Genomic DNA, 27,380 nt, shown 5'->3' on the forward strand with positions numbered 1-27,380 from the left:
TTTGAATTAGCAAGAGTTTAATGATTTACCAGGTCAAGTCAAATCAGCAGAACAATTGTTAATACATACTTTTCAAATTATGTACATATCTTGTGTTTTCTAATTTAAAGAAAAAACATTGATTGCATTTAGAACATATATTTCAATATACCAACTAACATACCATTGAAAATGTAAATGGTGTGGTACACTTCATTACATTACGTAAAGTAAGATAACATTAAAAAGTAATCACAGCAGTGTTGATCAGCATATTTGTTTATGAACAGCTCTCCTGGAATCCTATTACTCTTCAATAAAGGACCCTTCATTGGATTACTAATCATTATAATAATGTTTGGATGTGTATATTAAGAGCATATAACACACCAATATTCAGCACTTTTTCCGTTCTCATTGAGCTGGATGTACAGTACTAATCAAGAAATTTTCCTGTACATATTTGAGGAATTCTTCACATCACCTTGTCTTTAACTCTATTCCCTAATCTTCTTGTTTTTATTAGTGTATTTTCTGCAAAGTATGTATGGTCCTGTGTTGTATTTGCCTTTTTTAAACTTTGAGATAATTGATGAATAAAGTAAAAAGAATTGAAGCATGCTACTATTACTGCTATACTTTGTCCGTAGATGTGTGTCTTTATCTTTCTCAAGATTTAGAAGTGTTCAGTAAAGCCCAACTATTCATCCTTTCAACCCTCGAGTATGTTGTCCCTTTGTATAACTGTGACATTATCATTAACATATGCATGCTTGGTTAGGGGATGGATTGACTCCACTCCCTGTATCTTATCTTTTGCTTGCACATTTAGTAACGACAGTTTCATATAGGGTGTCAGCTCATTCAGAGCCAGCTCAGAGTCCTCTGGGACCACAATGTATTTCATCCGGGTCTTTTCCAATGTATTTCCTGGATGGACTGACTCTGCTTGACCAACATCCCCCTGTTTCATTGTGCCCAAGACTGGCTCCTGTTTCAGGCAGCAGTCCTGTGAGGTCATGAGATGTGGGTTGAAGTCAGACTCTGTTGTGCTGGACATCCTGTGAATTGAGACTGGATGCCACCACTGTGTCTGTGCATTCAAATGCAAGGCTGAAGACTGGAGGCTTTCAGGGAACATCGGGAAGGGGTCTATTGGGAAGTGAGTCCCATCATCCAGTGTGAAGTCACATGATGTGTTGTGAACTTTATCCCATTCACAATTTGGCATCATGTTGTTGATTGACTTGAATGTAAGTTTATCAGAAGACAGATAGTCAGATGACTCAATTTCACTAGACTCCAGTTGGGTCTCTGAGTTCTGTTTCTCTCCAGTTTGTGTTACTTTGGTCCAGGGTGCAGAGACACAATTGCTGAAAGATTTATAACCAACTTCATCAGAAGATCCAGTTGCCATACTGTTAGCACCTGGGCAAACTGAGTAGGTACTTAGTTTGAGTGGGGAGTCTCTGTCTTCATTTACAGTGAAGGGGTGGTACTTGTCTTCTTCTTGGTCTTTCATGACACTTTTGAATAAGGAGTAATCCGGACCTTCGGAGGTGGAAAAAGGCAAATCCTCAAAGGGCAACGAGAAAGAGGTCAAGGGGTTTTTCAGGACTGGGAAATTGAAACCTGGAAAATGAGGGAAGGGGAATTTTTCATTGGAATCGGAGATCTCCATCAAGGGTTGAAAGACTGGGATGTTCATGGTGCAAAGCTTGTCATCAACACTTTCAATCCTGTTCTTCTCTCCAAAACTAGATCAAGGAAAAAAACAAAGATGTAAAATTTCTAACACAAAAGTGTATTTTGACATTAAACTATTTGATTAATTTCCTAGATTATGAGATATAGTTCTCCCCCTTACCTGGCAGGTACAGGAATGATTGTATAACTCCAAGTTCTCCAAGCCTTTCCAACTAGGTATAGGAATTGAACTGCTCACTAATCCAGCACCTCACTGAATCAACATCTGTACTTCTCCCAATTTGACAAATCACTTTGACAAAGTTATTGTTGAAGCCTTTTTAAAAATTCTTTCATGGGATGTGGATGTCACTGCCAGGCTATCAACTATTGTCCATTTCTAATTGCCCCCAACAAAGTGACGAGCTATCTGCTGTAGATATTCCACATGATATTAGTAAGACTTCCAGGAATTTGAGTCAGTGCTACTGAAGTGATGATGCACGACTTGCAATGGAAATTGCAGGGCATGATGTTCCTATATCTCAGCTACTTCTACAAGGTGGAGATCACGGGTTTAGATTAGATTAGATTAGATTCCCTCCACTATCGAAACAGGCCCTTCGGCCTAACAAGTCCACGCAGTCCCTCCAAAGAGTAACCCACCCAGACCCATTCCCCTAACTAATACAACTAACACTATGGGCAATTTAGCATGGCCAATTCACCTAATCTGCACATTTTTGGATTGTGGGAGGAAACCGAAGCACCCAGAGGAAACCCACACAGACACAGGGAGAATGTGGAAACTCCACACAGACAGTCGCCCAAGGGAGAAACAAACCCGTGTCTCTGGCTCTGTGAGGCAACAGTGCTAACCACTGAACTACCGTGCCGCCCCTTTGCTGTTGATGGACCCTTGGTGAGTAGTTACAGATCATTTGCATATAGAAGCATACTGGGTGTTTCTGTGCATTGGTGGTGGAGAGAATGAATTTGTAGATAAGTGGATGGTATGTCAATCGACATTGCCCTGGATGCTATTGAGCATTTGAGTGTTATTGTTGAGACTAAACTCTTTCAAATAAAGGAGAAAGTTCATCACACTCCTGACTTGTGCATTGCAGATGGTGAACAGACTTTGGGGAGACAGGAAATTAGTTACTCATGAAAGGATTCGTAGCCTTTGACCCAATATTTATTTAAGCTACAGTACTTATATGGCTCATGTAGTTGAGTTTTTGGTCAATGGTAATCCCCAGCATGTTGATAAATGAGGAACTCAGCTACAGCACTGACTATCAAGGAGCTGTGGCTATGTTTACTGTTGTTGGAGGAGACCATTGCTTGTTCCTTGCATGGTATGAATGTACCTTGCTACTTTTCAGCCTAAGTTTGGGTTTAGCACAAGTCTTGCAGCACGTGACACAGAATGCTTCAGTATGCGAGGAGCTGCAAATTTATTTATTTTTATTCATTAATGGAATTTGGGTATTGCTGGCAGGCCAGCACTTATTGCCCATCCCTAGTTTCCAATGAGAAGATGGAACTTAGCTGCTTTCATGAACCGCTGAAGTTCATTTGCTATTAGTAGACCCATAATACCATTACAAAATTCCAGCATTCTGTCCCAGGCACAGTGAAGGATTGGTGATATATTTCCAGAGTAGAATGGTGAGTGGCTTGGAGGAGAACTTGCAGTTGGTGGTGTTCCAATGTATTTGCTGCCCTTGTCCTTCTAAATGTTTGTGGTTCTGAACTTTGTTCAATCATCAGCTAACAACCAAACTTCTAACAATATGATGCAAGAAAGGTATTGATGAAGTAGATGAAGATGGTTGGGTGTAGGACATTCCTGTGAGGAACTCTTGCAATGATGTCATGTGATCAAGGGGAGTAATCTCTAACAACCACAAAATCTTTATTTGTGCTAGGTATGACTCCAACTAGTGGAGAATCTTTGCCCTGTTGGAGTAAAGACCTCTTCCAGGCTGCGTTGGTAAGGAGCTCCAAATAAAGATCAATTTATGCTGTTGAACACGTGACTCAGACTTCTCTTTAAAATCCCTCTCCAAAAATCCAATTCACATTGACTTCACTTTTGCCAAGACTGCTTGATATGAGCAAAGAACAAGAAGGGGCCATTCAATCCTTTGAGCCTGCTCCACCATTCAAGCTGATCTGATTTCAACCTCAACTTTACATTCCTACATATCCCCAAGAAGTTTTCCTCCCCTTGGTATCAGAATCTACCTACCTCTGTGTATTGATTGTAATGAGGTCAGCCAGCTGGACTGCATAACGCTTCAGATCCCTGATTGGACCAGATTAACTGCCCAATCAGGGAGTCCTGACTGACAGATAACAAGAGGATGTGTTCTGTGTCTCACACCTGCACACACACAACATGGGTGCTGGGGAAAAAATAAGCACTACCGCACTTAGGTGGTAGTGTGGGGGTTAAATAAAAAGAAAAAAAAAGAAAAAAAAAACAAGAGGAGTGTTGGGAGGCAATGACCTAGTGGCATTATCATTGGACTGTTGATCCAGAGACCCGTGTTTAAATCCTGCCTCAGCAGGTGGTGAATTTTGAATTCAATAAATAACTCGAGCTAAGGGCATAATGGTGACCGCGAATCAGGAAAAGCCCAATTGGATCACTAATGTCTTTTAAAAGCAGGGAGTGGAGTGTATTATTTATCCCTCCAATTCTATTTTGATTTAACCCCTTCCCTCCCCTTCATTGTTTGATCACGCAGCATTGCCCTTTGATGTGAAGGGCAGTGCTTGTCACTGGCTACTTGGGTGTTTCTTTTCTTCCTGGTGGCGGAAACTGAATAAAGATTTGTACACCTTGTGTCTCTCACTGTGTCCCACACGTGCACACACACAACATGGGTGCTGGGGGAAAAATAAGCACTACCGCAGTTAGGTGGTAATGTGGGGGTCTAAAAGAAGGAAAATTAAAAAAAAGAAAAAAAAAACAAGAGTGTCAGACATCCTGCTCACTGACCGAGCTGGCTCTGAGGGAACTGGATCAGTGCCAAGGACTTTCTGCGACTTGGTGACAGGATGCCAGTCTCTGTGGAGTTATTTCAGTGGCAACAAGACTAAAGCATGCTCCTGAAGAAATTTGCTGGTAACAGTTGACTTTGAGTTGGGGTGAGCATTTCTGGCATCATGCTGTTATTTGGGAAGCTTGACTCATTCAATCTGGCCATTGAGGAATGGTCTCGGTATGTGGAAAGGACACATTACTTTTTCTGGGCAAATGGCATTGGGGCAGATGAAAAGCAGTTAGCAATTCTCATTGTGGACCCATAGCTTTTTCAGTTATTAGGAGGCCAACATTCTCTGAAGTACCAAATACTAAAGCTTAAATTCCTGTATAGTGCCATCAGGTTCAAGAACAGCTTGTTGCCCGCTGTTATTAGACTTCTGAATGGACCTGTCAAATTTCAAATATAATGTTGATCTTGCTTTTCTCTTTCCAGCCGTAACTTTCTATTCCTTGCTGTGTTCCATCAACCTATGATCTTTGTACGCTATGATCTGCCTATACTGTACGCAAAATGAAAACCTTTCACTGTACCTAGGTATATGCGACAATAATAAATCAAATCAAAAAACCTTTCAAGAGTTGACAGACTTAGTTAAGGAATATTGTGACCTCAAGCCTCCTCTAATGCTGAGATGCCATTGGTTTTACTTGGAAATCCAAAAACCAGCGAATCCATATTGGGATTTTTGACTAGATTAAGAGGACTGGCAGACACATGTGACTTTGGTTTAATCCTGAATCAGATGCTGTGAAACTGTTTGATATGTGGAATTAATGATATAACCATGCAAAAGTGATGACAAGTTGAAGCCCAATTGGACTTCAAACTGGCACTACAATTGTTTCATTAGAAAATAGAGCAAGTGGAGCACATGAGTTGCAGGGAATTCTGATAGAAGTGGATATCATTGCCAGTCCAACTGAGCTTTGGGAACACCACTTGAGTGAAGGCACTTGCATAGCCTCACTCCAGACATATCCTGAACAGAGGGACTCTATCAACCAACAGCAAAATAAAATCCCAAAACAAAACCAAGCCTTAGCCAAATGATTAAAAGTTTCTTCAGGATCCAGGCTAGTAAGCCATTGTAGTTGCTGCTGGTATGCGGTCTTGAGACAGCAAAACAGTCCCACTAGACCTAAATTTGAGTAAGGGAACTCATAAACCAGTATCAAGGGAATGTCCACCCTGGAAACTGTGTGGTTTGGAACAGTTATATTGCTTAGCAACATCCAAATCAGAATTAATCAAAATAAATGTCTGGTTAAATGGTCATCCAGTTCTAATCGAGGTTGATACTGGCACGGCAATTCCAGTGATTGCAGACCAGTCTTTAACAAAATTCACTCAGGACTCTAACCCTTAGGTTTGCACAAGACCCCGGTTAGACCGTGAACCTATACTGGGGAATCTTTACAGATTAAGGGTATATCTTCAATTCTGGTCTCTTATGAGAAGCAGTTACCACTCATTGTCGTAAAAGGGCCAGGCACAAGTTTGATGGGGTGAAATTGGTTGAGAAAGATTCACCGAGATTGGTTCAACAATTAGGAAATGGTTGTCTGAGTGAAGTCCTAATTAAATACCTGGATGTTCTTCAGGAAGGTCTAGGGACTATCAAAAGAACGGAAACCACTTTGTATGTTGACCAAGCATTTCCACAATTCTGCGAGGCCCGCTCAGTGCCATTTGCCCTATTGGCAAAAGTAGAGGCAGACATCAGAAGGTTGGAAGACGAGGGAATCGTCAAACCAGTCCAGTTTGTGGAATGGACAGTACTTATTTGTCTGAACTTGTTCGACTAGTTCATCTGTTTTGTTTTGAATGCTATCTGCATTCAAATACTGCGGCTTAGATTTTATTCTTTTATTAATTTTGTAACCTCTGGTCTGCTGATTTGTTCTTATATTCCCTGTAAGCTTTGAGTGCTTACCTTAAGCTTAAAAAAGATCTCCCTAAGAAGAGAAAGGATATGAGGGGCAACGTTTTTAAAGAGTGGGTTGCATGTGAAATGGTCTGCCAGAGGAAGTGGTAGATGCAGGTACGGTTACAACGTTTGGATAAGTCAATGATAAGGAATGGTTTGGAAATGGGCCAAACGCAGGCAAACAAGACTAGTTTAGTTTGGAATGGTCATTGTGGACTAGTTGGACCAAAGGATCTATTCCCATACTGTATGATTCTATGACTCTATTTGCATTTGGTTGTGATTGTTTATCATTTCTCACATTAATTCCTTCCTCTGTTGCATTTTCCCTACTCTTTGTTTCATCACAACTTCCCAAATTTGGGCCCTTCTCCCATATCAGTCTTTCAGCCACGCATTTCTCTCTCTAATCTTGTTTACCCTATGCCAGTTTGCACATGGTTCAGGAAGTAATTAAGAGATTATTACCTTAAAGGTACCACTTCTTGATTGGGCACCTCGCTCCTTATACTGATGATACAGAACAACTTCCCTGTTCTACCTACGTCATTGCTGTCCATATTTGATCCTGACAACTGGATCCTCCTCCCCCCCCTGCAATGGCTTCTCCAGCACAGAGAAGATATCCTGAACCCTGGCACTGGGCAGAAATGTAGCTATCTGGACTCACAATGCCTCTTGCTGAGATAATTGTATCATCGATAGCCATGGATGAGGCGCTGGAAGACTGGAGGGTTGCTAATATGATGCCATTATTTAAGACAGGTGGTAAGAAAAAGCCAGGGAACTATAGACCAGTGAGCTTGATGTCAATGGTGAATAAACTGTAGGAAAGGATTCTGAGGGACAGGACTTACATGCATTTGGAAGGCAAGGACTGATTAGGGACTGTCAACATGGTTTTGTGTGTGGGAAATCATGTTTCATGTAACTTGATTGAGTTTTTTGAAGAAGTGACAAAGAAGATTGGTGAAAGCAGAGCAGTGGATGTTGTCTATATGGACTTCAGTAAGGAGTTTTGCCATCCATTCCAATTGTGTGATGATATCAAGGGATGTTACTTCCACTTTCACACTCAGTTGCTTTCTCAATGTTGGACCAAGAATGTAATAAGATCAGGAAAAAGCAGTCCTTGCTAAACACAAGCCCTGCATCAATGAGCAGATTACTGCTGTGTAGGCACAACTTAATACCACTATCAATGTATCCTTCCATCACTTTATTGATTGGCAGAAGACTGATGGGTAGATATTTGACCAGATTAGATTCCTTCTGTATTTCTGTGAAATGGCCATAACAATGCACTTTCCACATTGTTTGGTAGATGCCAGTGTTGCAGCTGTATTAGAACAACTTGGCTAGGGGTGTGGCTAGTTCTAGAGCATAAGTCTTCAGTAAAACAGATGGAATGTTGTCAAGGTCTAAAGCCTTTGCATTGCTTGTGCTATCAGCCATTCCTTGATATCATGAGAACTGAATCAAATTGGCTGTAATGTTGGGAACCTCAGGAAGAGTCCAAAGTGGATTATTCACCAGCACGTCTGGCTGAAGATGGTTGCAAATGTTTCTGCCTTGACTCTTGCACAAGTCTGCCAGGTACTGTCTTTATTGAGGATGAGGATGTTTGTGGAGTCTTCTCCTCCTGCAAATTGTTTCATTTGCCTACCATCATTCACAGAATATGTGGCAAGATTTCAGAGTTCTAAGCTAATCCTTTACTTATGGAAATGTTTAGCTCTGCAGATTGCAATTTGTTTCCACCATTTGGCAAACAAGTATTCTTGTTCTATAGCTTTATTAGGTTGATCCCTCCGTCTTAAGTATGCTTAATGGTATCCCTGGCGCACCCTCCTATACTCTTCATTGAACCTGTATTTGATCATAATGATAAAATGAGGGATATGCTGGGGCATGAGGTTACAGATTATGGCTGGTTATACATACTGAGTGTTTGCACCTAACATGATTTATTTCAATTAGAGTGCTTCAGTCTAGAAAGGAAGGAATTATTCCTCCTTAGTTGGATTGAACCCAAAGGTGAAAGGACAAAAAGGTGAAAGAACTAGACCAATTTGCAATTAGAGCTGAAGGTCGAAACTTTTTATGGGTTGTTCTCATTTGCTGACAAACAGATTTATTCATATCTACAGAACCTGCCAAATGCAGGACCTCTACCAGAAAGACAAGAGCAGAACGTGTATTGGGAAGACCACTATTCTCAGGCCCATCTGCATGTCACACTCCATTTTGATTTGGAACAATATTGCCTATTGCCTTCATTTATTATCATGGGTCAAAATACTGGAATTTCTTCTCTAACGACGTTATATGTGTACCTACAGTTCATGGACTGCAGCAGTTCACTATCTCACTACCAGCTTCTGAAGGGCGACCAGGTGTGGGCAATACATGCTGGCCTGGCTGCAGCATACACATTACAGGAATGAAGATTAAAGAATAGCACATGAGAGATGTAAAGCTCTAACTTAAGCTCTGTTCTTCCCCCACAGCTCCTGAACAAACAAAGTTTTAGCAGAAAACATTTGCATGCAGACAATGTCCCTATATTTATCGAGGAACTGTTATGCAAAGCTTATGATGCTTGTGTACACTCAGTGTCATAGTCAAATAATATCAACAAGATTAGGTGATAGCTATCCAAAAATAGATGCACCCCACAGACTGAAGTCTAATGAAATGGAAATGAGACCTCAGCTTCTAATTGTTACTTTTTCACAAACTGAGGATAAAGAACAAAGAACAAAGACAATTACAGCACAGGAACAGGCCCTTCAGCCCTCCAAGCCAGCGCTGATCCAGATCCTTTGGCTAAACCTGCTGCCTATTTTCTAAAGATCTGTATCTCTTTGCTCCCTGCGCATTCATGTATGTCTAGGTACATCTTAAATGACGCTATCGTTCCCGCCTCTGCCACCTCCACTGGCAACGCATTCCAGGTCCCCACCACCCTGTGTGTAAAGAGCTTTCCACACATATCTCCCCTAAACCCCTCTTACTTTGAACTCACGATCCCTAGTAATTAAGTTCTGCAGTCAGGGAATAAGCTGTAGACCTCAATCAGGTCCCCCCTCCACCTTCGTCTTTCTAATGAAAATAATCCTAATCTATTCAACCTCTCTTCATAGCTTGAGCCCTCCATACCAGGCAACATCCTGGTGAACCTCCTCTGCACCCTCTCCAAGCATCCACATTCTTCTGGTAATGTGCTGACCAGAATTGTACACAGTATTCCAAATGCGGCCGAACCAAAGTCCTATACAACCGTAACGTGACGTGCCAACTCCTGTACTCAATACCTATCTGATGAAGGAAAGCATGCCATATGTCTTCTTGACCATTTTATTGACCTGCATTACCACCTTCAATGAACCTGAAAACCCAGATTTCTCTGTACATCAATTTTCCGCAGGACTTTTCCATTTACTGTATAGTTCACTCTTGAATTGCATCTTCCAAAATGCATCACATCGCATTTGCCTGAATTGAACTCCCTCTGCCATTTCTCTGCCCATCTCTCCAATCTATTTATATTCTGTTGTATTCTCAGACAGTTCCCTTCCCTATATGTTACACCACCAATCTTAGTGTTATCTGCAAACTTCTTAATCAGACAACTGATGCCTTCCTCCAAGTCATTTATATATATCACAAACAGCAGAGTTCCCAGCACGGATCCCTGTGGAACACCACTGGTCAAAGTCTCCATTTTGAGAAACTCTCTTCCACTATTACTCTCTGTCTCCTGTTGCCCAGCCAGTTCTCTATCCATCTAGCTAGAATACCCTGGACCCCATGAAATTTCACCTTCTCCATCAGCCTGCCATGGGGAACCTTGTCAAATGCCTTACTAAAGTCCATGTATATGACATCTACAAGTCTTCCCTCATTAATCAACTTTGTCACCTCTTCAAAGAGTTCTATTAAGTTTATAAGACATGACATTCCCCTCACAAAACCATGCTGCCCATTACTGATAAGCCCATTTTCTTCTAAATGGAAATAGACCCTATCCCTCAGTATCTTCTCCACTGACACCAGGCTCACTGATCTGTAATTACCTGGTGTATCCCTGCTGCCCTTCTTGAACAAGGGGACAATATTAGCAATTCTCCAGTCCTCCGGGACCTCAGCTGTGTTCAAGGATGCTGCAAAGATATCTGTTAAAGCCCCAGCTATTTCCTCTCTCACTTCCCTCAGTAACCTGCGGTAGATCACATCTGGACCTGGGGACTTGTCCACCTTAATGCCTTTTAGAAGATGTAAAGCTTCCTCCCTCTTTATGCTGCCTTGACCTAGAGTACTCAAAGATTTATCCCTAACCTCAACATCCGTCACGTCCCTCTCCTCAGTGAATACCAATGCAAAGTACTTGTTAGGAATCTCACCCATTTGCTCTGACTCCATGCATACCTTTCCTCTTTTGTCCTTGAGTGGGCCAATCCTTTCTCTAGTTACCCTTTTGCTCCTTCTATGTGAAAAAAAGCTTTGGGATTTTCCTTAACCCTATTTGCTAAAGATATCTCATCACCCCTTTTAGCCCTCTTAATTCCTCACTTCAGATTGGTCCTACATTCCCGATATTCTTCCAAAGCTTGGTCTGTCTTCAGTTGCCTAGACCTTATGTATGCATCCTTTTTTCCTCTTAGCCAGTCTCCCAATTTCACCTGTCATCCATGGTTCCTTAACCTTGCCATTTCGATCCCTCATTTTCACAGGAACATATCTCTCCTGAACTCTAATCAACCTTTCTTTAAAAGCCTCCCACATATCAAATGTGAATTTACCTTCAAACAGCTGCTCCCAATCTACATTCCCCAGCTCCTGCCGAATGTTGGTACCGTTGGCCTTCCCTCAATTTAGCACTCTTCCTTTAGAACCACTCTCATCTTTGTCCATAGGTATTCTAAAACTCATGGAATTGTGATCACTATTCCCAAAGTAATCCCCTATTGAAACATTAACCACCTGGCCAGGCTCATTTCCCAACATAAGGTCCAGTATGACCCCTTCCCAAGTTGGTCTATTTACATACTCCTCTAGAAAACCCTTCTGGATGCTCCTTACAAATTCTGCTCCATCTAGACCTCTAACACTGAGTGAATCCCAGTCAATGTTAGGAAAATTAAGATCTCCTATCACTGCTACCCTGTTGCTCCTACATCTTTCCATGATCTGTTTACATATTTGCACCTCTACCTCATGTTTACTGTTGGGAGGCCTGTAGTATAGCCCCAACACTGTTACCGCACCCTTCCTATTTCTGAGCTCTGCCTGTATTGCCTCACTGCTTGAGTCTTCCATAGTGCCCTCCTTCAGCACAGCTGTGATATCCTCTCTGACCAGTAGTGCAACTCCTCCACCCCTTTTAGCCCCCACTCTATCCCGCCTGAAACATCGATATCCTGGGATATTAGCTGCCAATTATGCCCTTCCCTCATCCAAGTGTCAGTAATAGCAATAACATCATGCTCCCAGGTACTGGTCCAAGCCCTAAGTTCATTCGCCTTACCGACTATACTTCCTGCATTAAAACAAATACACCCCAGACCACTAGTCCCTTTGAATTCATCATCAGCTCCCTGCCTCCTCTTCCCCTTAGTCACGCTGACTTCACTATCTAGTTCCTTATGGGTTTTAGTTACTGCTTCCTTTCTGTCCTCTAACCTCATTTGGTACCCAACCCCTGCCACATTAGTTTAAACCCTCCCCAACAGCGTTAGCAAAAGCACCCACGAAGGATATCTTTAAATGCTTTATCACTGGCGAGGTAGTTCTGAAAATGTTATCGTTGTTTTAATGTAGGAGACACAGTAGCAGATGGCTAGATCTTACAAACAGGTAAAGTCATCATAGTCTTACCAAACTATGTGTAGAGAGAGAGAGATGATTGCTGATGGTTTAACCTGATGGTCACTGTACCTCCATCAAGGGGAGAGGTTAATAGAATCATGGACTCCCTGCTGCGCAGATAGAGGCCATTCAGCACATCATGTCTGCACCAACTCTCTGAAGAGCATCCCACCCAGACCGCACTCTATCCCCATATTTACCATGACTAAGCCATCTAACCTGCTTATCTTTGGACTGTGGAAGGAAACTGGAGCACCTGGTGGAAACCCATGCAGACATGGGGAGAAACTCCACACAGACAGTCACCCAATGCTGCAATCAAACCTGGTTCCCTGGTAGTCTGAGGCAGTAGTGCTAACCACCCAAGGACATTCCTTCATGGTCACCTCAGCCAATGCAAGAATTGAACTCATGACGTTGCATCCCTTTGCCGTGCAAACCAGCCATTCAGCCAACTGGGCTAACTGCCCAGCTGTTTGACAATGACCAGGTACTCTGATTTACTGATGTTGCTCAAGGGACAAATATTTGACTAGGACAGTAGGAGAACTTTGTGGCTCTTGTATGATAACATGGATTCCTTTGCACCCCTCATGAAAGAGCAGACATGTCCTCGGTTTGTCAGTTCAGCAAAAAAAAAGCATCTCCAATAGTGCATACTTCCCAAATACTGCTAAGTATTATCAGTCCAGATTATATAGTCAAATCTGCAAAATGGGTTGTTAACCTATAGCTCTCTAACTCAGGGCTGAGTGTTACCATTGAAAGATAGCTGACACCAACAACAAGGGAAAAATAAGTTTGTAAAGAGTACGAGGGAAGGCTAAGTAAATCAGAGATCTTGATGTTAAGAGTCTGTGGATTGAACTTCGAAGAAATGATTGAAAGAGGAGAAGGTATTTGTGATTCTGAGATTCAGTATAAAATTAATTTAAACAGCAGGTAACGTGATGAATCTTGATTTCAATGCAGAGAAAAGGGATAATGTGTCAAACAGGAAAACTTACACCCCCAAAAAAAGCTCTAAAGAGGATTTCAGAGGGGTGATATCAATAGCAAGATCAATAAGAATGACGGTGATGGCAAGTGTGAAATTAGAAGTGCCAAACAGATCACTAACTGGACAAGCCTTTAATGCTTCCTGGGATAATCCAACTCAAAGCCATTTTGATGAGTTAAGTGATGTACATCAGATACCAATTTATAAGAATCTTCATGTGATTCTATTAAGGTAATTTGAATAGATTGCAAACTCAACAGCAGTTTGATTAATCACATAAAGCTAACCCTACTCACCATGGGAGTTCATTGGTGCACGAAACCTTCTCCACTTTGCAGTCATTAAGCATGTTATCGCTGAAAACATGTCCATTCTTCTGTTTTAGAAAAGAAAAACTGTTTAATCTCAAAGATTGCAATAATTGGAGAAGATACAAATTTAAACTGTACTGCATTTTTCTCTTATCATTTAACAGCAAATACATTATTTTGTTATTAATCTCATTATTTCATTATTAAATTATGGCCTAGAGTACACAGAATGTTCCTCTCATTGATTCTAAGCTCTAAAGAGCTGTTCTTTAATTCTTCCTCACTAATGCATTTTTAAGTAATGTTAGTGAAGGAAGGGTTGGAACCGTTGTATGTATAGTGATTATGTGTCTAATGAGAAGAACTGGCATTTCATAGTAAGAAAAAGTAAATATATTATTTTAATACCTGCAACATGTCAAATTTTTCCTTAGATAGAGCACTCTTTTGAGGTCTGGGAATATTCTCCCACCAATTCTTCTTTACACTGTGGAGAACAGAAAAGATATTTATCAGGAAATCTCTGTGCAACAGCCACGATCTCATACTTCCTTGCACAGTGCATGGTCTGTCTCATCCAGTACCACAGACAAAACTGAATGTCATAATGATGTCCAACATGAAAGGACATGGAGAATGAGGATGAACCAATGATATCCTGCCCTTTAGCACTTCTTGGTACCCATGGCTGAAGTGGCATTAGTGGAAGCCAATTTGCATAACAGTGAACTGAAATCAACACTTACAAATTAATGCTTTAAACATTTCCACACAGATAAAGCAATTTCCGTTGGGGATAGTGAGCGCAGGGATTGGGAGGCAAACTGATTTGTCCACATTTGCCAAGCAATCCATCAGGGCTAATGGTAATTTCCCTGACTTAGATCAGCTCATGGAGAAAGTGAGGACTGCAGATACTGGAGATCAGAATCAAAATGTGTTGTGCTGGAAAAGCACAGTCAGTCAGGCAGCATCCGAGGACCATCCGAGGAGCAGGAGAGTCGACGTTTCAAGCCTAAGCTCTTCATAAGGAATGTGATGAAGAGCTTATGCTCGAAACATTGACTGTCCTGCACATTGGATGCTGCCTGACCTGCTGTGCTTTTCCAGCACCGCACTTTTTGACTTAGATCAGCTCGTGCTGTAGACAGAATCTGCCAGATCCAGTGGACATTGTGAAGGACTAATCCATCGTATTTCTGCTATGTGGTGGTTGAAAGGACAGTGTAGAGGGTTGCTCTGTATCTAATGTTTGACGTACCTGCTCCATGATTGTTTGATAGGAGCGGTGTAGAGCAAGCTTTACTCTGTATTTAACCCCATCATGTGTCTGCATGGGAGTCTTTCATGGGACAATATGGAGAGAATTTTATTCTGGATCTAAGCCCTTCTATAGTTGCTCTGGGAGTGTTTGTTGGGACCGTGAAGAGACAACATTATTTTGTATATTCAGTTTGAAAAAGGTAGACTTACAATTTGAAACCGAAGAAGCAGATAGCCACAGGTAGAGGGACGATGATACACACGAAGACAATTAATGCAGTTGAAATTAAGTCAGAGGAATCTGAATGGTAAAGAAAATAACTAAAATGTAGTCAAAAAAATTCACTGTGAAGGATTTGGTTCTGAAAAACACTGAGAAAATGAAAATAAAACCGACTTGTAACCTGGCTTTCTCACACCACCTAACTCCACTGCTGTACAAAAGAGAGTCTTATTTGCCTTGACAAGTCAGGAAATGCATTATCTCGACTGTTTTCAAGGAATTGATAGCAGTTATTGGAAATTGTTTAACATTTTCCTCTGTGACTCACAGCCTGCATTTTCAAACAGGTTTGCGCAGGTCTGAAAATTTCTCCGATTACAACTGAAAACATTATTCCTTGATAATGCCCTGGAACAAGACGGTGGTGCTGCTGACATTGTTGTGTACCCACATGGGACTGGAGTAGCATGTTTGTGCTGCTGAGGTGTGCTAATCCCTTACTGTCCCTTTCACAACCTTATGTTCAACTTGTTCTGAAATGTCAAAACATGCCCAGGATATGCTGTGCTCTTCATTTGCAGGTGGATTTGTGATCCTGTCAAAATTGACCTCTGATTCCACCTTGAAGGAAAATTTTGCAATTTATTAGGAAAAGGATAACTTGGCAAGTTTAATCCTGTTGGTGGCTGAGGCCTGCACAAATTTCTCAAACTGATATACATCCGCCAATGAGTCAACAGTTCAAGTGCTAAGCTATTTCCTGCACCATGAGGCAGAGAGGGGAAAATATCAGTCATGATACCTGCTCCTGAGTTTGAATCAGTGAATGGAACTTTCTGCAAAATACGACATCTTAAAAGAAGATGAATATGGGTTTCTGTGTAGCCTTAGAGGCAGAATATGTGAGGGTTAATCGATATCCCTTTTAGCAGAAACAGAGAATGGGCACAAATGGACAGAAAGTAAAATCTGTACATCTTATTTTTACCACTTACCATAAGGCCACTCATACTCAGAGCTCCAGTCACTCCATGCCCCATTATATCCTGCTATTGGTTTGGAGCGAACCTTCATAAGGTAGGTATATCCAGGATCCAACACCGATTGGACGGCCAGCATTTTCTGATTTGTTACATTAATCATCTATATCAAATCCAAGAATAGCAAAAACTAAATAAAACTCAAACTTCCAACACGGTTCAAAGTAAGCCTATTTTATTCTCAACTTCAGCATGTCAATCCAATTACACTAATTACCTTTCTTTCCCCTTCGGTCCAACCTGTCCATGCTGACCAGATATCCCAACCCAATCTCGTCCCATCTGCTCGCACATGTCCTAACTTCCCCAGGATCTCAACCCAGTGAAATTCCTCGCCTCCCTCAATCTCCCTTACCTTATACAATCAAAATTATATAATTACAATCCAATTTATGACTTCCAAACTTGGAGCTCCAAACCACCGCTCATAAATTTACCTTTGGACAGTGAATTTCCTAGTCATCACATCAGTCTATGTTAATTTCACCAAGATACAGTAACAAATGCGAGGATACTTGAGGAAATTCACTGTGCATCTTTCTTTTAAGGGTGATGCTATGGTTCACTTATGCTGGTCTACTTCTGCTCCTATTTTGTATGTTCAACCCTATTGCTGGCCCAGAGCAAAGGGATTAAAAGGACACAGATATATTTAGATTACTTCTACTCTAGATATTCGAGAATAGGAGCCTTCTGTTATGAAACAGTGAGACCAGTTCAGGAATCTTTACAACCAGTAGAAGGAAGGATCATCATTCAACCCATGATCCCTTTAGCAACAGTAACACTGTGCTCTTCAATTTAACTTTGACAATTACCATGAAAGGGTAAATATGCAAGACAGGTGTGGGGCTAGGATGACAGTGGGTGGGTACAGATGGTAGAGGACCACGTGGGTAAGTGGATAGGGTGCAAAGTGAGTGAGGAGATAGGAATGGGATGTTAAGTTGGGTCCAGGTTGCTGTTGAAATGGCTATCTCGCCATCAGAATATCTGGACCATTGTCTATCATAGCATTGTAATTTGTAAATGGTTGCTATTATGTAATAAACTATATCTTGTTTAAGGCAAGGTGTCTTCTTATTAAACTACTAAGTGGTTTACTTTTACCATACTAGATCAAGCAGGCAATATACCTGCCAATTCCTGCCAGGAAAGAGGATAATGGCAGCAAATCTACCAAGTAGTTCCATGTCATGATGAACAATGGTGAGAATTCATCTTACAACAGGGTTTTTAAAAAAAAAATGGAATGTGGGCATCATTAGCATTTATTGGCCATCCCTTGTTGCCCTCAAGGAGGAGGTGGTGAGTTGTCTTCTAGAACCACTGCAATCCATTTGATGTAGGAAAACTGTCAATGCCATTAAGGAGGGTGTTCCAGGATTTAGACTGAGCGAAACCAAGGAATAACAATGTATTTCAAAGTCAGGATGGTGAGTGGCTTGGAGGGGAGCTTGCAGGTGGTAGTGTTCCCATGTATTTGCTGCTCTTATCCTTCTAGCCAGTAGTGACTATGGGTTTGGAAGGTGCTGTCTAAGGACCCTTGCATTTTGTCAGTGGTACATATTGCTGCTACTGAGCAACACTGATGGGGAAAGTAAATGTTTATTGTGGGGTGCCAATCAAGCAGGCTGCTTTGTCTTGGATTGTATCAAATTTCTTGAGTGCCATTGGAGATGCACATAATCAAAACAAATGGGGAGTATTCCATCACATTCCTGACTTGTTCCTTGTAAAACATAGATAGGCTTTGAAGAGTCAGGTGGTGATTTACTCACTGCAAGATTCTTAGCCTTTGTAGCCACAGTCTTTTCAGGCTAGTCCACTTCGGTTTCTGGTCAATAATAACCCCCAGAATGTTAATAGTGTGGCATTCATTGTCAAGAGATGATGGTTTGATTCTCTTTTGTTGAAGATGGTCATTGCCTGGCACTTGTGTGGCATGAATTTACTTGCCATTTTTCAGCCCAAGTCTGAATATTGTCTAGGCCTTGTTGCATTTGGACACGGACTGCTTCAGTATCTAAGGAGTCATGAATGGTGCTGTACATTGTGCAATCATCAGTGAATATCCCCACTTCTGACTCTATTATGGACAGAAGTTCCTGGATTCAGCAGCTGAAGATACTTGGGGCTAGCACATTCCCCTGAGAAACCCTGCACAGATATCCTAGAACTGAGATGAATGACGTCTAACAATCATAACCATCTTTGTTTGTGTCAGATATGACTCTAATCAGTGCAGAGTTTGCCCCAATTCCCAGTTTTGCCAGGGATTCTTGATACCACACTCAGTCAAATGTGACCTAATGATGTCAAAGGCAATCGCTTTTATCTTATCTTTGATTAAGGTGCTCACCGGGATACATTCCACTAACAATTACATGTTTCATTTCAGATAGTTGTCAGAATGTATACCCTCCTCCCTTGATCACAGAATTACTCTTTTAACCTTTTCAACTGTTGACATTTTACACTTCATTTGAGTTTCAAAAAATAAAAAGCAGCAGGGAAGGCATCTGTCCTTTGGGATTTTTTATGGGTTCAAAATTCTCCTTATCGATATCAGTAGTTTGAGTGAGCACACAGATTGAACAACAATCCTCTCTATAACCCATTTACTCCATGCTGGCTATATCACATATTCAGTTATATCCTACAACTTTGGAGGTCTTAATCCCTAAAGATAACCATGGGCTCAGGTGGAAAGTAGAGTTAACTTTGACAGAACAGAATACCTGCAATGGCAGGATATCCATGGAAATTCACCTCCAATACTCAAAATTTTCAAAAGGATTGACTAACGACCAATACAGCCTCAATTATTAAAAATACAACATCATAACTGGAGCAGATACAAAGGGTTGAATATAAATCTTACAAGATAGATTGGCCTTATCTATATTTCACTGATTGTGAAAGATAGACTACTGCTTGGAACAAGATGAGCTAAAAAATTATTTTTAATAGCATACACCATGTATACGCCTGAAACTGAAATTCAGCTGCTAATTAGAGTTATAGAGTCATAGAGATATACAGCACAAAAACAGACACTTCCGTCCAACTCGTCCATGCTAATCAGACAACCTAACATAATCAACTCCCTTGTGCCAGCACTTGGCCCATACCCTCTAAATTATTCATATACCTACCCAGATGCCTTTTAAATGTTAAAAGTCCTAGAACTCTGTGAGAAGCTAGGGAAGTGATTGCTGCACCCCCTGCTGAGATATTTGTGTCATCGATAGTCACAGGTGAGGTGCTGGAAGACTGGATGTTGGTTAACGTTGTGCCACTTTTTATGAAGGGTGGTAAGGACAAGCCAGGGAGCTATAGACCAGTGAGCCTGACGTCAATGGTGGGCAAGTTGTTGGAGGGGATCCTGAGAGACAGGGTATACATGTATTTAGAAAGGCAAGGATTGATTAGGGAGAGTCAACATGGCTTTGTGCATGGGAAATCAAGTCTCACAAACTTGATTGAGTTTTTTGAAGACATAACAAAGAGGATTGATGAGGGCAGAGCGGTGGACAAGATCTATATGGACTTCAGTAAGGCGTTCAACAAGGTTCCCCATGGGAGACTGGTGAGCAAGGTTAGATGTCATGGAATACAGGGAGAACTCATCATTTGGATACAGAACTGGCTCAAAGGTAGAAGACCGAGGGTGGTGGTGGAGGGTTGTTTTTCAGACTGGAGGCCTGTGACCAGTGGAGTGCCACAAGGATCGGTGTTGGGTCACTACTTTTTGTCATTTATATAAATGATTTGTATGTGAGCAAAAGAGGTATAGTTAGTAAGTTTGCAGATGACACCAAAATTGGAGGTGTCGTGGACAGCGAAGGAGGTTACATCAGATTACAACGGGATCTTGATTAGATGGGCCAATGGGCTGAGAAGTGGCAGATGGAGTTTAATTTAGACAAATGCGAGGTGCTGCATTTTGGGGAAAGCAAATCTTAGCAGGACTTATACAAGTAATGGTAAGGTCCTAGGGAGTGTTGCTGAACAAAAAGACCTTGGAGTGCAGGTTCATAGCTCCTTGAAAGTGGAGTCGCAAGTAGATAGGATAGTGAAGGCAGGGTTTGGTATGCTTTCCTTTATTGGTCAGAGTACTGAGTACAGGAGTTGGGAGGTCATGTTGCGGCTGTACAGGAAATTGGTTAAGCTGCTTTTGGAACATTGCGTGCAATTCTGGTCTCCTTCCTATCGGAAGGATGTTGTGAAACTTGAAAGAGTTCAGAAAAGATTTACGAAGCTGTTCCCAGGGTTGGAGGGTTCGAGCTATAGGGAGAGGTTGAATAGGCTGGTGTTGTTTCCCCTGAAGTGTCAGAGGCTAAGAGGTGACCTTATAGAGGTTTATCAAATCATGAGAAGCATGGATAGGATAATCTTGGGGTGGGGGAGTCCAGAACTTGAGGGCATAGGTTTAGGGTGACAGGGGATAGATATAAAAGAGACCTAAGTGGCAACTTTTTCACGCAGATGGTGGTGAGTGTATGGAATGAACTGCCAGAGCAAGTGGTGGAGGCTGGTACAATTGCAACATTTAAAAGGTCTCTGGATGGGTAAATGAATGGGAAGGGTTTGGAGGAATATGGGCCAGGTGTTGGCAGGTGGGACTAGGTTGGGTTGGGCTATCTGGTCGGCATGGACGTAGGGTCAGTTTCCATGCTGTACATCTCTATGAGTCTATGACCAGGTTATAGTCCAACAGGTTTATTTGGAAGTACTAGCTTTCAGAGTGCTGCTTCCTTCATCTGATACCTGATGAAGAAGCAGCACTCCATAAGCTAGTGCTTCCAAATAAATCAGTTCAACTATAACCTGGTGTTGTGTGATTTTTAATATTGTCCACCCCAGTCCAACACCGACACCGTGATATCGTGGCCTTTTAAATGTTGTGATTGTACTAGTCTCCATCACTTTCTCTGGCCACTCATTCTATTCATGCACCACTCTGCATGAAAAAGTTGCTCCTTAGGACCTTTTAAATCTTTCTCCTCTCATCAAGCCTATATCCTCTAGTTTTGGACTCCCCCACCCTGGGGAAAAGACCTTGTGTATTTACCCTGTGCATGACCCTCATGATTTTATTAACCTCTGTAAGGTCAATCCTCAGCCTTTGATACTCGAGGAAAATAGCCAAGTTTATTCAGCCTCTCCCTATAGCTCAAATGTTCCAACCCTGGCAACACCCTTGCAAATCTTTTCTGAGCCTTTCAAGTTTCCTTCCTATAAGGAGACCTGAATTGTACCTAATATTTCAATAGTGGCGTAATCAATGTCCTGTACAGCCGCAACATGACCTCCAAATTCCTATATTCAATGCATTATGCATGAAGCTTTCAATTTAGCAAGGATTTAAAACAAGCAAATTGTCTGTCAATTTGGTTCTGTTCTCGTAGAAGATTTGTAAAATGCTCAGAGGAGGGGTAATACCTTAATATTGAGCTCAAAGCTCTTCAATTATATGAAAGACTTAGAAACTGGTTGAATTGTAAACATTTAAGAAATTTGATTATGATGATCAGTGAACAAAGTTAAAACATTTCAAAAAGAGGTAGGTCTAAATTTGGGATGCATACCTTCCAGTTTCCTCCTGTCTTCATGTAAGCGATTTGATACTCCAGATTCTTTTCGATAAATGTGTTGTTGTAATCATCATCCCAGACTAGGAAATGCTCTTTGTTTGCTGAAATGTTTATCATGAGGTTGTGTGGAGCCAAAGGCTTTACTGGAAGAAATGATTCTGTAGTTTAGGAAATGCCATACAAGAAAATCATTGAAAGAGAAAATATCATTTATCCAACAATCTGTCTGCAACAAGCACTGATTCTACCTGTAAACTCTGAGGGACTTTGTTTTTATTTAATTCATGGGATTGTGGCTGGACCTGCATTTATTGCTCGCCTCTAATGCGTGATTAAGATTCACCCACATACCTGGGATCCTGGAGTCACATGCAGGCTATACCAGGTAAGGACAGCAATTTCCTTAACTAGAGGACATTAGTGAACCAGATGGGTTTTTCTCCTCACAATGGCTTTGTGTCTCTTAATTCCAGACTTCTATTGATTTCAAATTTCACCGTCTGCAGAATTTGAACCCTGGGTCTCTGGATTAATAGTCTAGTGATAATACCAAGGCTGTCACCTCCCCTCATTTCAAAGGTAAAGTCACCGTAGACTTACCAGATCACAGGGCTGCTCTCTCATTAGAGAGGGATAGCTGGTGGTGATTTAACCTGAGGGTCACTGCACTTTAGGCAAAGGGAAAGGTTGAGAAGGAGAGTCCTTCATGATAGTGTGGGAATTTAAACTAAGGACTCTATTCATAATTCCGGTCTTCTCATGTAATGAGAGGACTCTCATCTACCCGCTCAACCCCAGAGATCCTAAAACCTGATATCTCAGCAGTGCTTAGTCCTCTGGATTTGGAATGGAAAGTCAGCTAAGGTGGCTGTATTTGTTTAGTTTTCACTGACCGCCTCATGGCAGTTTAAATTATATTTGATCATCAAGTGAAGATAACAGTTCTGAAGCATCTTCTCATACTAAATCGATGAGGTGACATATTGGAAGATGCCCAGAACTGCACCCCACTAAAGGAAGCAATACCTTGAGCAGAACAAACATGGAAGGAGACAGAAATGGGGAGAAACAAATGGAGTAACAAATCTCACCAATAGGACAGATATTTACACATCAAACATTTGTTTAAAGCTATTGCCAAGAAACAGTGGCCCAGAAATCCACTTACTGGTTTGTGATGGCGTAATGAGTTTGGAGAGAACCACATTTCCTTTGAAAAGGATCATAATTTCATAATCAGCAGCAAATACCAAAGTCGGCTTTGTGATACTGCATTGGCAGATTGATCCTGGAAGTGTTTTAATATCTATTATCCTGAAAAACATAATAAGAGAGGCACTGACTTGAATTCTTCAACTGGTTTTGATTCCAGATCTTACTAATGCTAGGCTCTGAGAATTGGACCTCCTTCCAATCATGTATCATTATGTTAATTCTTTAGTGCTTTGAACATGCTTTTGGTGACTGATTTCTGGGAGAGACTTATAGGATGTGGATATTATATTCAATGTGATAGGTCATAAATATTCCTCAGTAACGTGCACTGTGTAAGTTATTAAAGCTTCAACATCTAGTATATTCCCTCATTTATTGGTGGTACCATCCTTCCCTATTGGATTCCTTTCATGTTATTTTTGCTTGTCAATTTTTGCTGCTCGGTCTCTTTTCATTTTCATGAAAATAACAAGGTTTAATAATATGCAAATAAAAATACTATTACTTACTTATTCAGTTTCGATGAAATATACAACAACTTGTACTGCAGACTGTAATCAGTTGAACAGTTTGTGTTCGGGCCTACATTCCAGGTGCAGGTAATTTCCTTGAGATAGTCAGTGTAACACTCAAGAACCTTCGGTTGACCATTATCACTGGCTATAAAGTGGTAACATGAGTCAGTCACACATTATACCCATTTGGTTTCAAAAGTTAAAAATCAAAAAGAATGCTAACTTATATTAAATGATGTGAGAGGGTGGGTGTGAAGCAAAGGCCAAAACTAACTGGAGTATCGCATTTTGTCAACAAGTGGAGGCACAGTAGGAGTTGGGTTTAGTTTACAGATCTTTCTGTCGTGATTCTTACTTAGCAGGCGCACTATTCAGTCCATTCAGCAATACATTAACTGATCCTTCTCAGAACAAATGTTTAGGCTGCTGTTTTTAAATGTACTTTGATATGAAGTCAAGTGGAGCAGAGTGAGGGTAAAGGGAGTGAGCCAGAGAATAGGAATGGACTGGTGGGATCTTGAAGGGAATGTGAATGAGTAGGAGATTTGTATTAGCCTGGGTGGCTTATATGGAGGATAACATCACTATGGACTTGATGGGCTGAAAGACCTATTTCTCTATGGGATTGTGCCACAGATTAGTGATTGTTAGTCACTATCTAATCACACCTGTTAGAAAATGCCTGCATAGGTGGTTGTGTTGCCTCCATTGGTGCAATTCCCTGATAACACTCACCATCATTGGATACTTGGTTGAGGTATACAAAAAATAAATTGTACCAAAGCAAAGAGTCAATAAATTTAGTGTGAAGTGGCAGGAAGTTGCAACCTCCACTTCACAAAACCAGAAAACTGAGGCAATTGGGAAATTCAATAGATCTGATACTGTGGGATTAAAGGAGTTAAAGAAAGTAAAATCAGAGATAGGGTGATGAATCTTGATGGCAAAGCAGTGAGGATATACTAAATTAGAGAAATGCAGGCAGGAAATTCTCTGTTGAATGGAACCTTGCATGACGTATCAAAAGCACAAAATAGTTCTCTTGCTTTTTGACGGAGGCTAATAAATCTTGAGCCCATGTTATGGGTTATTGTTATCTGTCAGATCTCCTTGCTTATTGGGACTGGAGGAATGTTTCAATATATGCGAGCTCCATACATTATAGAAAATTAGAATTTTGGTCTTACCATTGTTTGCTCAAAGGGAGTAATTTGGGAGTTATGCCACCTGTTCCCTCTACAGCCCGCCTAGCTTCACAAGGTAAACTGGAAAGGAGACCTTGGCGATAGTGTACACTGCTACATTTGCTCACTTGGAATTTGGTGTTGGGTGCTTGAGAATAGAAGGGCAGGGCTATGCAGGAAATGGAAATGTTTGATTCTTAATGGTGTACAATGGCCCTTATAAGGAAACTACATTTGTGAAAGGTGCTTCATAAACTGTTTTGGGGCAGAGAAAAGTAATGGTTCACTTCATTATGGTGGTCTGTTGTAATTGACTTGATTTGATTTGATTTATTGTAGTCACATGTAGCTAAGTACAGTGAAAAGTTTTGTTTTGCGAGCAGTACAGGTAGATTATAGCTAACAAGGACATACAGATCATAAAGAGCTTAGATAGAGTGAGGCATACAAGGTTACAGCTGCATAGGAAGTGCACAAAGCAAGATCAACAATATTTGAACGTCGAGAAGTCCATTCAGCAATCTAATAACAGCCTGGAAGAAGCTGTTCTTGAACCTGTTGGTGCGTATTTTCTGCCTGATGGAATAGAGCATTACCGTGATGGGAAGGATGATGTTTGATGATGTTAGCAGCCTTTCTGTGACAACGAGAAATATAAATGGAGTCCATGGATGGGCTTCTGTGATGGTCTGGGCTTTATATACAACTTTCAATTGCTTCTTACAGTGCTGGGCAGAGCAGTTGATGTACCAGGCCATTATGCACTCAGATGGAATGTCTTCTATGGTGTATCTGTAAAAGTTGGTGATGGTTCTTATGGACATGCCAAATTTCCTAGGCAACCTGAAGAAGAAGAGGCATTGTTGTGCCTTCTTGACCATTGCATCTTCATGGGAGGTCCAAGACAGATTGTTGGTTATTGTCACTCCTAGGAACTTGACACTGTCGACTCTCTCCTTTGATGTACGTATGGGTGTATGTGCAGCTAACTGGTCTGCACCTCACCATTGTGTTGAAAGGCATGTAATGTATCAATATTATTTCTGAAATTGTTTCAAAAAGGTAGGCAGGTGGAATTTGGTTACTGCTGTGAATACTTTTTAAATAGGTCAGCAAGCCATCATAGAAAGCATGCAACTGTAGATCCCTGTGGTGTTAATGGAAAGATGTTTGTACTTTTGAGTTTCTGACAGACAATGTAACACAGTAAAACCATTAGTCTTGTGTTAAGTTCAATTCAGAAGAATCGGGGATTGAGTTCAGAAACAAGTTTTTGAGTTCAGTTGATACAACACCACATTTGAATTCAGAAGCAAGCTTTAGTTTTTCTCCTAGTAGTAGTTTTTCAGTTCAGTTCAAGCAAAGCCAGTCACCCAAGTAGAGAATATAGTTCAAGGAGCTTCCAGGAGAGTTTGTATAGAAAGCTGCAAGTTATTTAAACTGAGAAAGATTAGGCTGTCAGGTTTGTGAAGAGTTCATGCCAGCAGACATCGAAACGACTTACCAAGATGTCTCCACAGACCTTGGGAAAGAACTGAAAGAGTCAGATAAGTAGAAACCTAAAGAGTTGAGATAGTGATATAATTTCTCTGGACTTCAATCTCTGTAATGGATGTTATTAGGAAACAGATTGAAATTTTGCTGTTTGTGTTAAGATCTTTCTAACTGTAGTATGGAGCTATATTTATGGCTTGATATGCTCGTTTTCTTTTATTTCTGTAATAAATGTATGGTTTCTAATTTGACAATAATTAAAACCTTGTATGAAGATGTTTCAATGATTAACCACCACATTACATAACAAAAGAAAATAACAGATAATCTATCAGGTCAGGTTTCACTCTGTGACTGATTTGACCAGTAGTACCATCAGTTGGGATCATAACACTATATGATAGGCCATCATCCTCTTCATGGGAAAAGATCTATGGGGGCTACTTGATCTAGAGTGGTACAGGAAAACCATTTACTGTTCTAACTTGAAGATGTCTTATAATGAACAATAAGCAGTTTAGTGCATGTTAGCCACTAGGCATGGGTTACATTGATGTAACAGACATTGTTACATAGACCTTAGAATCAGGTGTTTGGTCACATTACTTCAAGATCTCATTTGTACTGCTGACAAGTCCATATGACAGCATAACCGAGGGTGCTGCTTACGGCACTCCTCAGTATTAATCCTTGCAGATTCAAATTCAAGGTCCGATACAAAAAAAGTATTGATATGTTTGATTTATTGCACTGATCAATCATTAAAAGTTTTGTCAAACACTAGGTACTCATGCAGGCACTTTAGTGATTTTTTTTAATATGTGTTACCAATCATATCGTATATAAATACAGTCACTCACCTGGACAAAGCTGAAAGCCAAATATAAACAGACACCATATTGCTGAAACAAAGCTCATTTTGCAGCCACTCCTGATCTCCCACCTAACTTGGAATGAAAATAACTCGATTTTCAGGTAACCAATCATTCTGTAAGGAAGAGTTCATTGTG

The 27,380-nt window shown here is 40.9% G+C and overlaps 1 protein-coding gene across 1 annotated transcript; it reads right to left on the reverse strand.

The window, feature by feature from the left end:
• On the reverse strand, positions 1-27,380 carry il4r.2 (interleukin 4 receptor, tandem duplicate 2). The gene is made up of 9 exons (XM_043711654.1): positions 27,231-27,380; positions 23,687-23,837; positions 23,131-23,276; positions 21,957-22,105; positions 16,318-16,465; positions 15,310-15,400; positions 14,245-14,323; positions 13,822-13,901; positions 1-1,736 (listed from the first exon to the last, which is right to left on the reverse strand). The coding sequence occupies exons 1-9, from the start codon at positions 27,355-27,357 to the stop codon at positions 692-694; spliced, it is 2,016 nt and encodes a 671-aa protein (XP_043567589.1). The 5' UTR covers positions 27,358-27,380; the 3' UTR covers positions 1-691.

This window comes from Chiloscyllium plagiosum, chromosome 21, assembly GCF_004010195.1.
Source record: "Chiloscyllium plagiosum isolate BGI_BamShark_2017 chromosome 21, ASM401019v2, whole genome shotgun sequence".
Classification (NCBI taxonomy): Eukaryota; Metazoa; Chordata; class Chondrichthyes; order Orectolobiformes; family Hemiscylliidae; genus Chiloscyllium; species Chiloscyllium plagiosum.

Bases quoted from the DNA above. Each gene is read 5' to 3' on its own strand.
- il4r.2 (XM_043711654.1), bottom strand. From the start codon at position 27,357: ATGATTGGTTACCTGAAAATCGAGTTATTTTCATTCCAAGTTAGGTGG. The intron at 14,324-15,309 runs GTAAGTCTACCT...TGTTCTCCACAG, and splicing joins TGCTTCTTCGGTTTCAAATT to TGTAAAGAAGAATTGGTGGG. The intron at 1,737-13,821 runs GTGAGTAGGGTT...TCCTTGATCTAG, and splicing joins TGCACCAATGAACTCCCATG to TTTTGGAGAGAAGAACAGGA.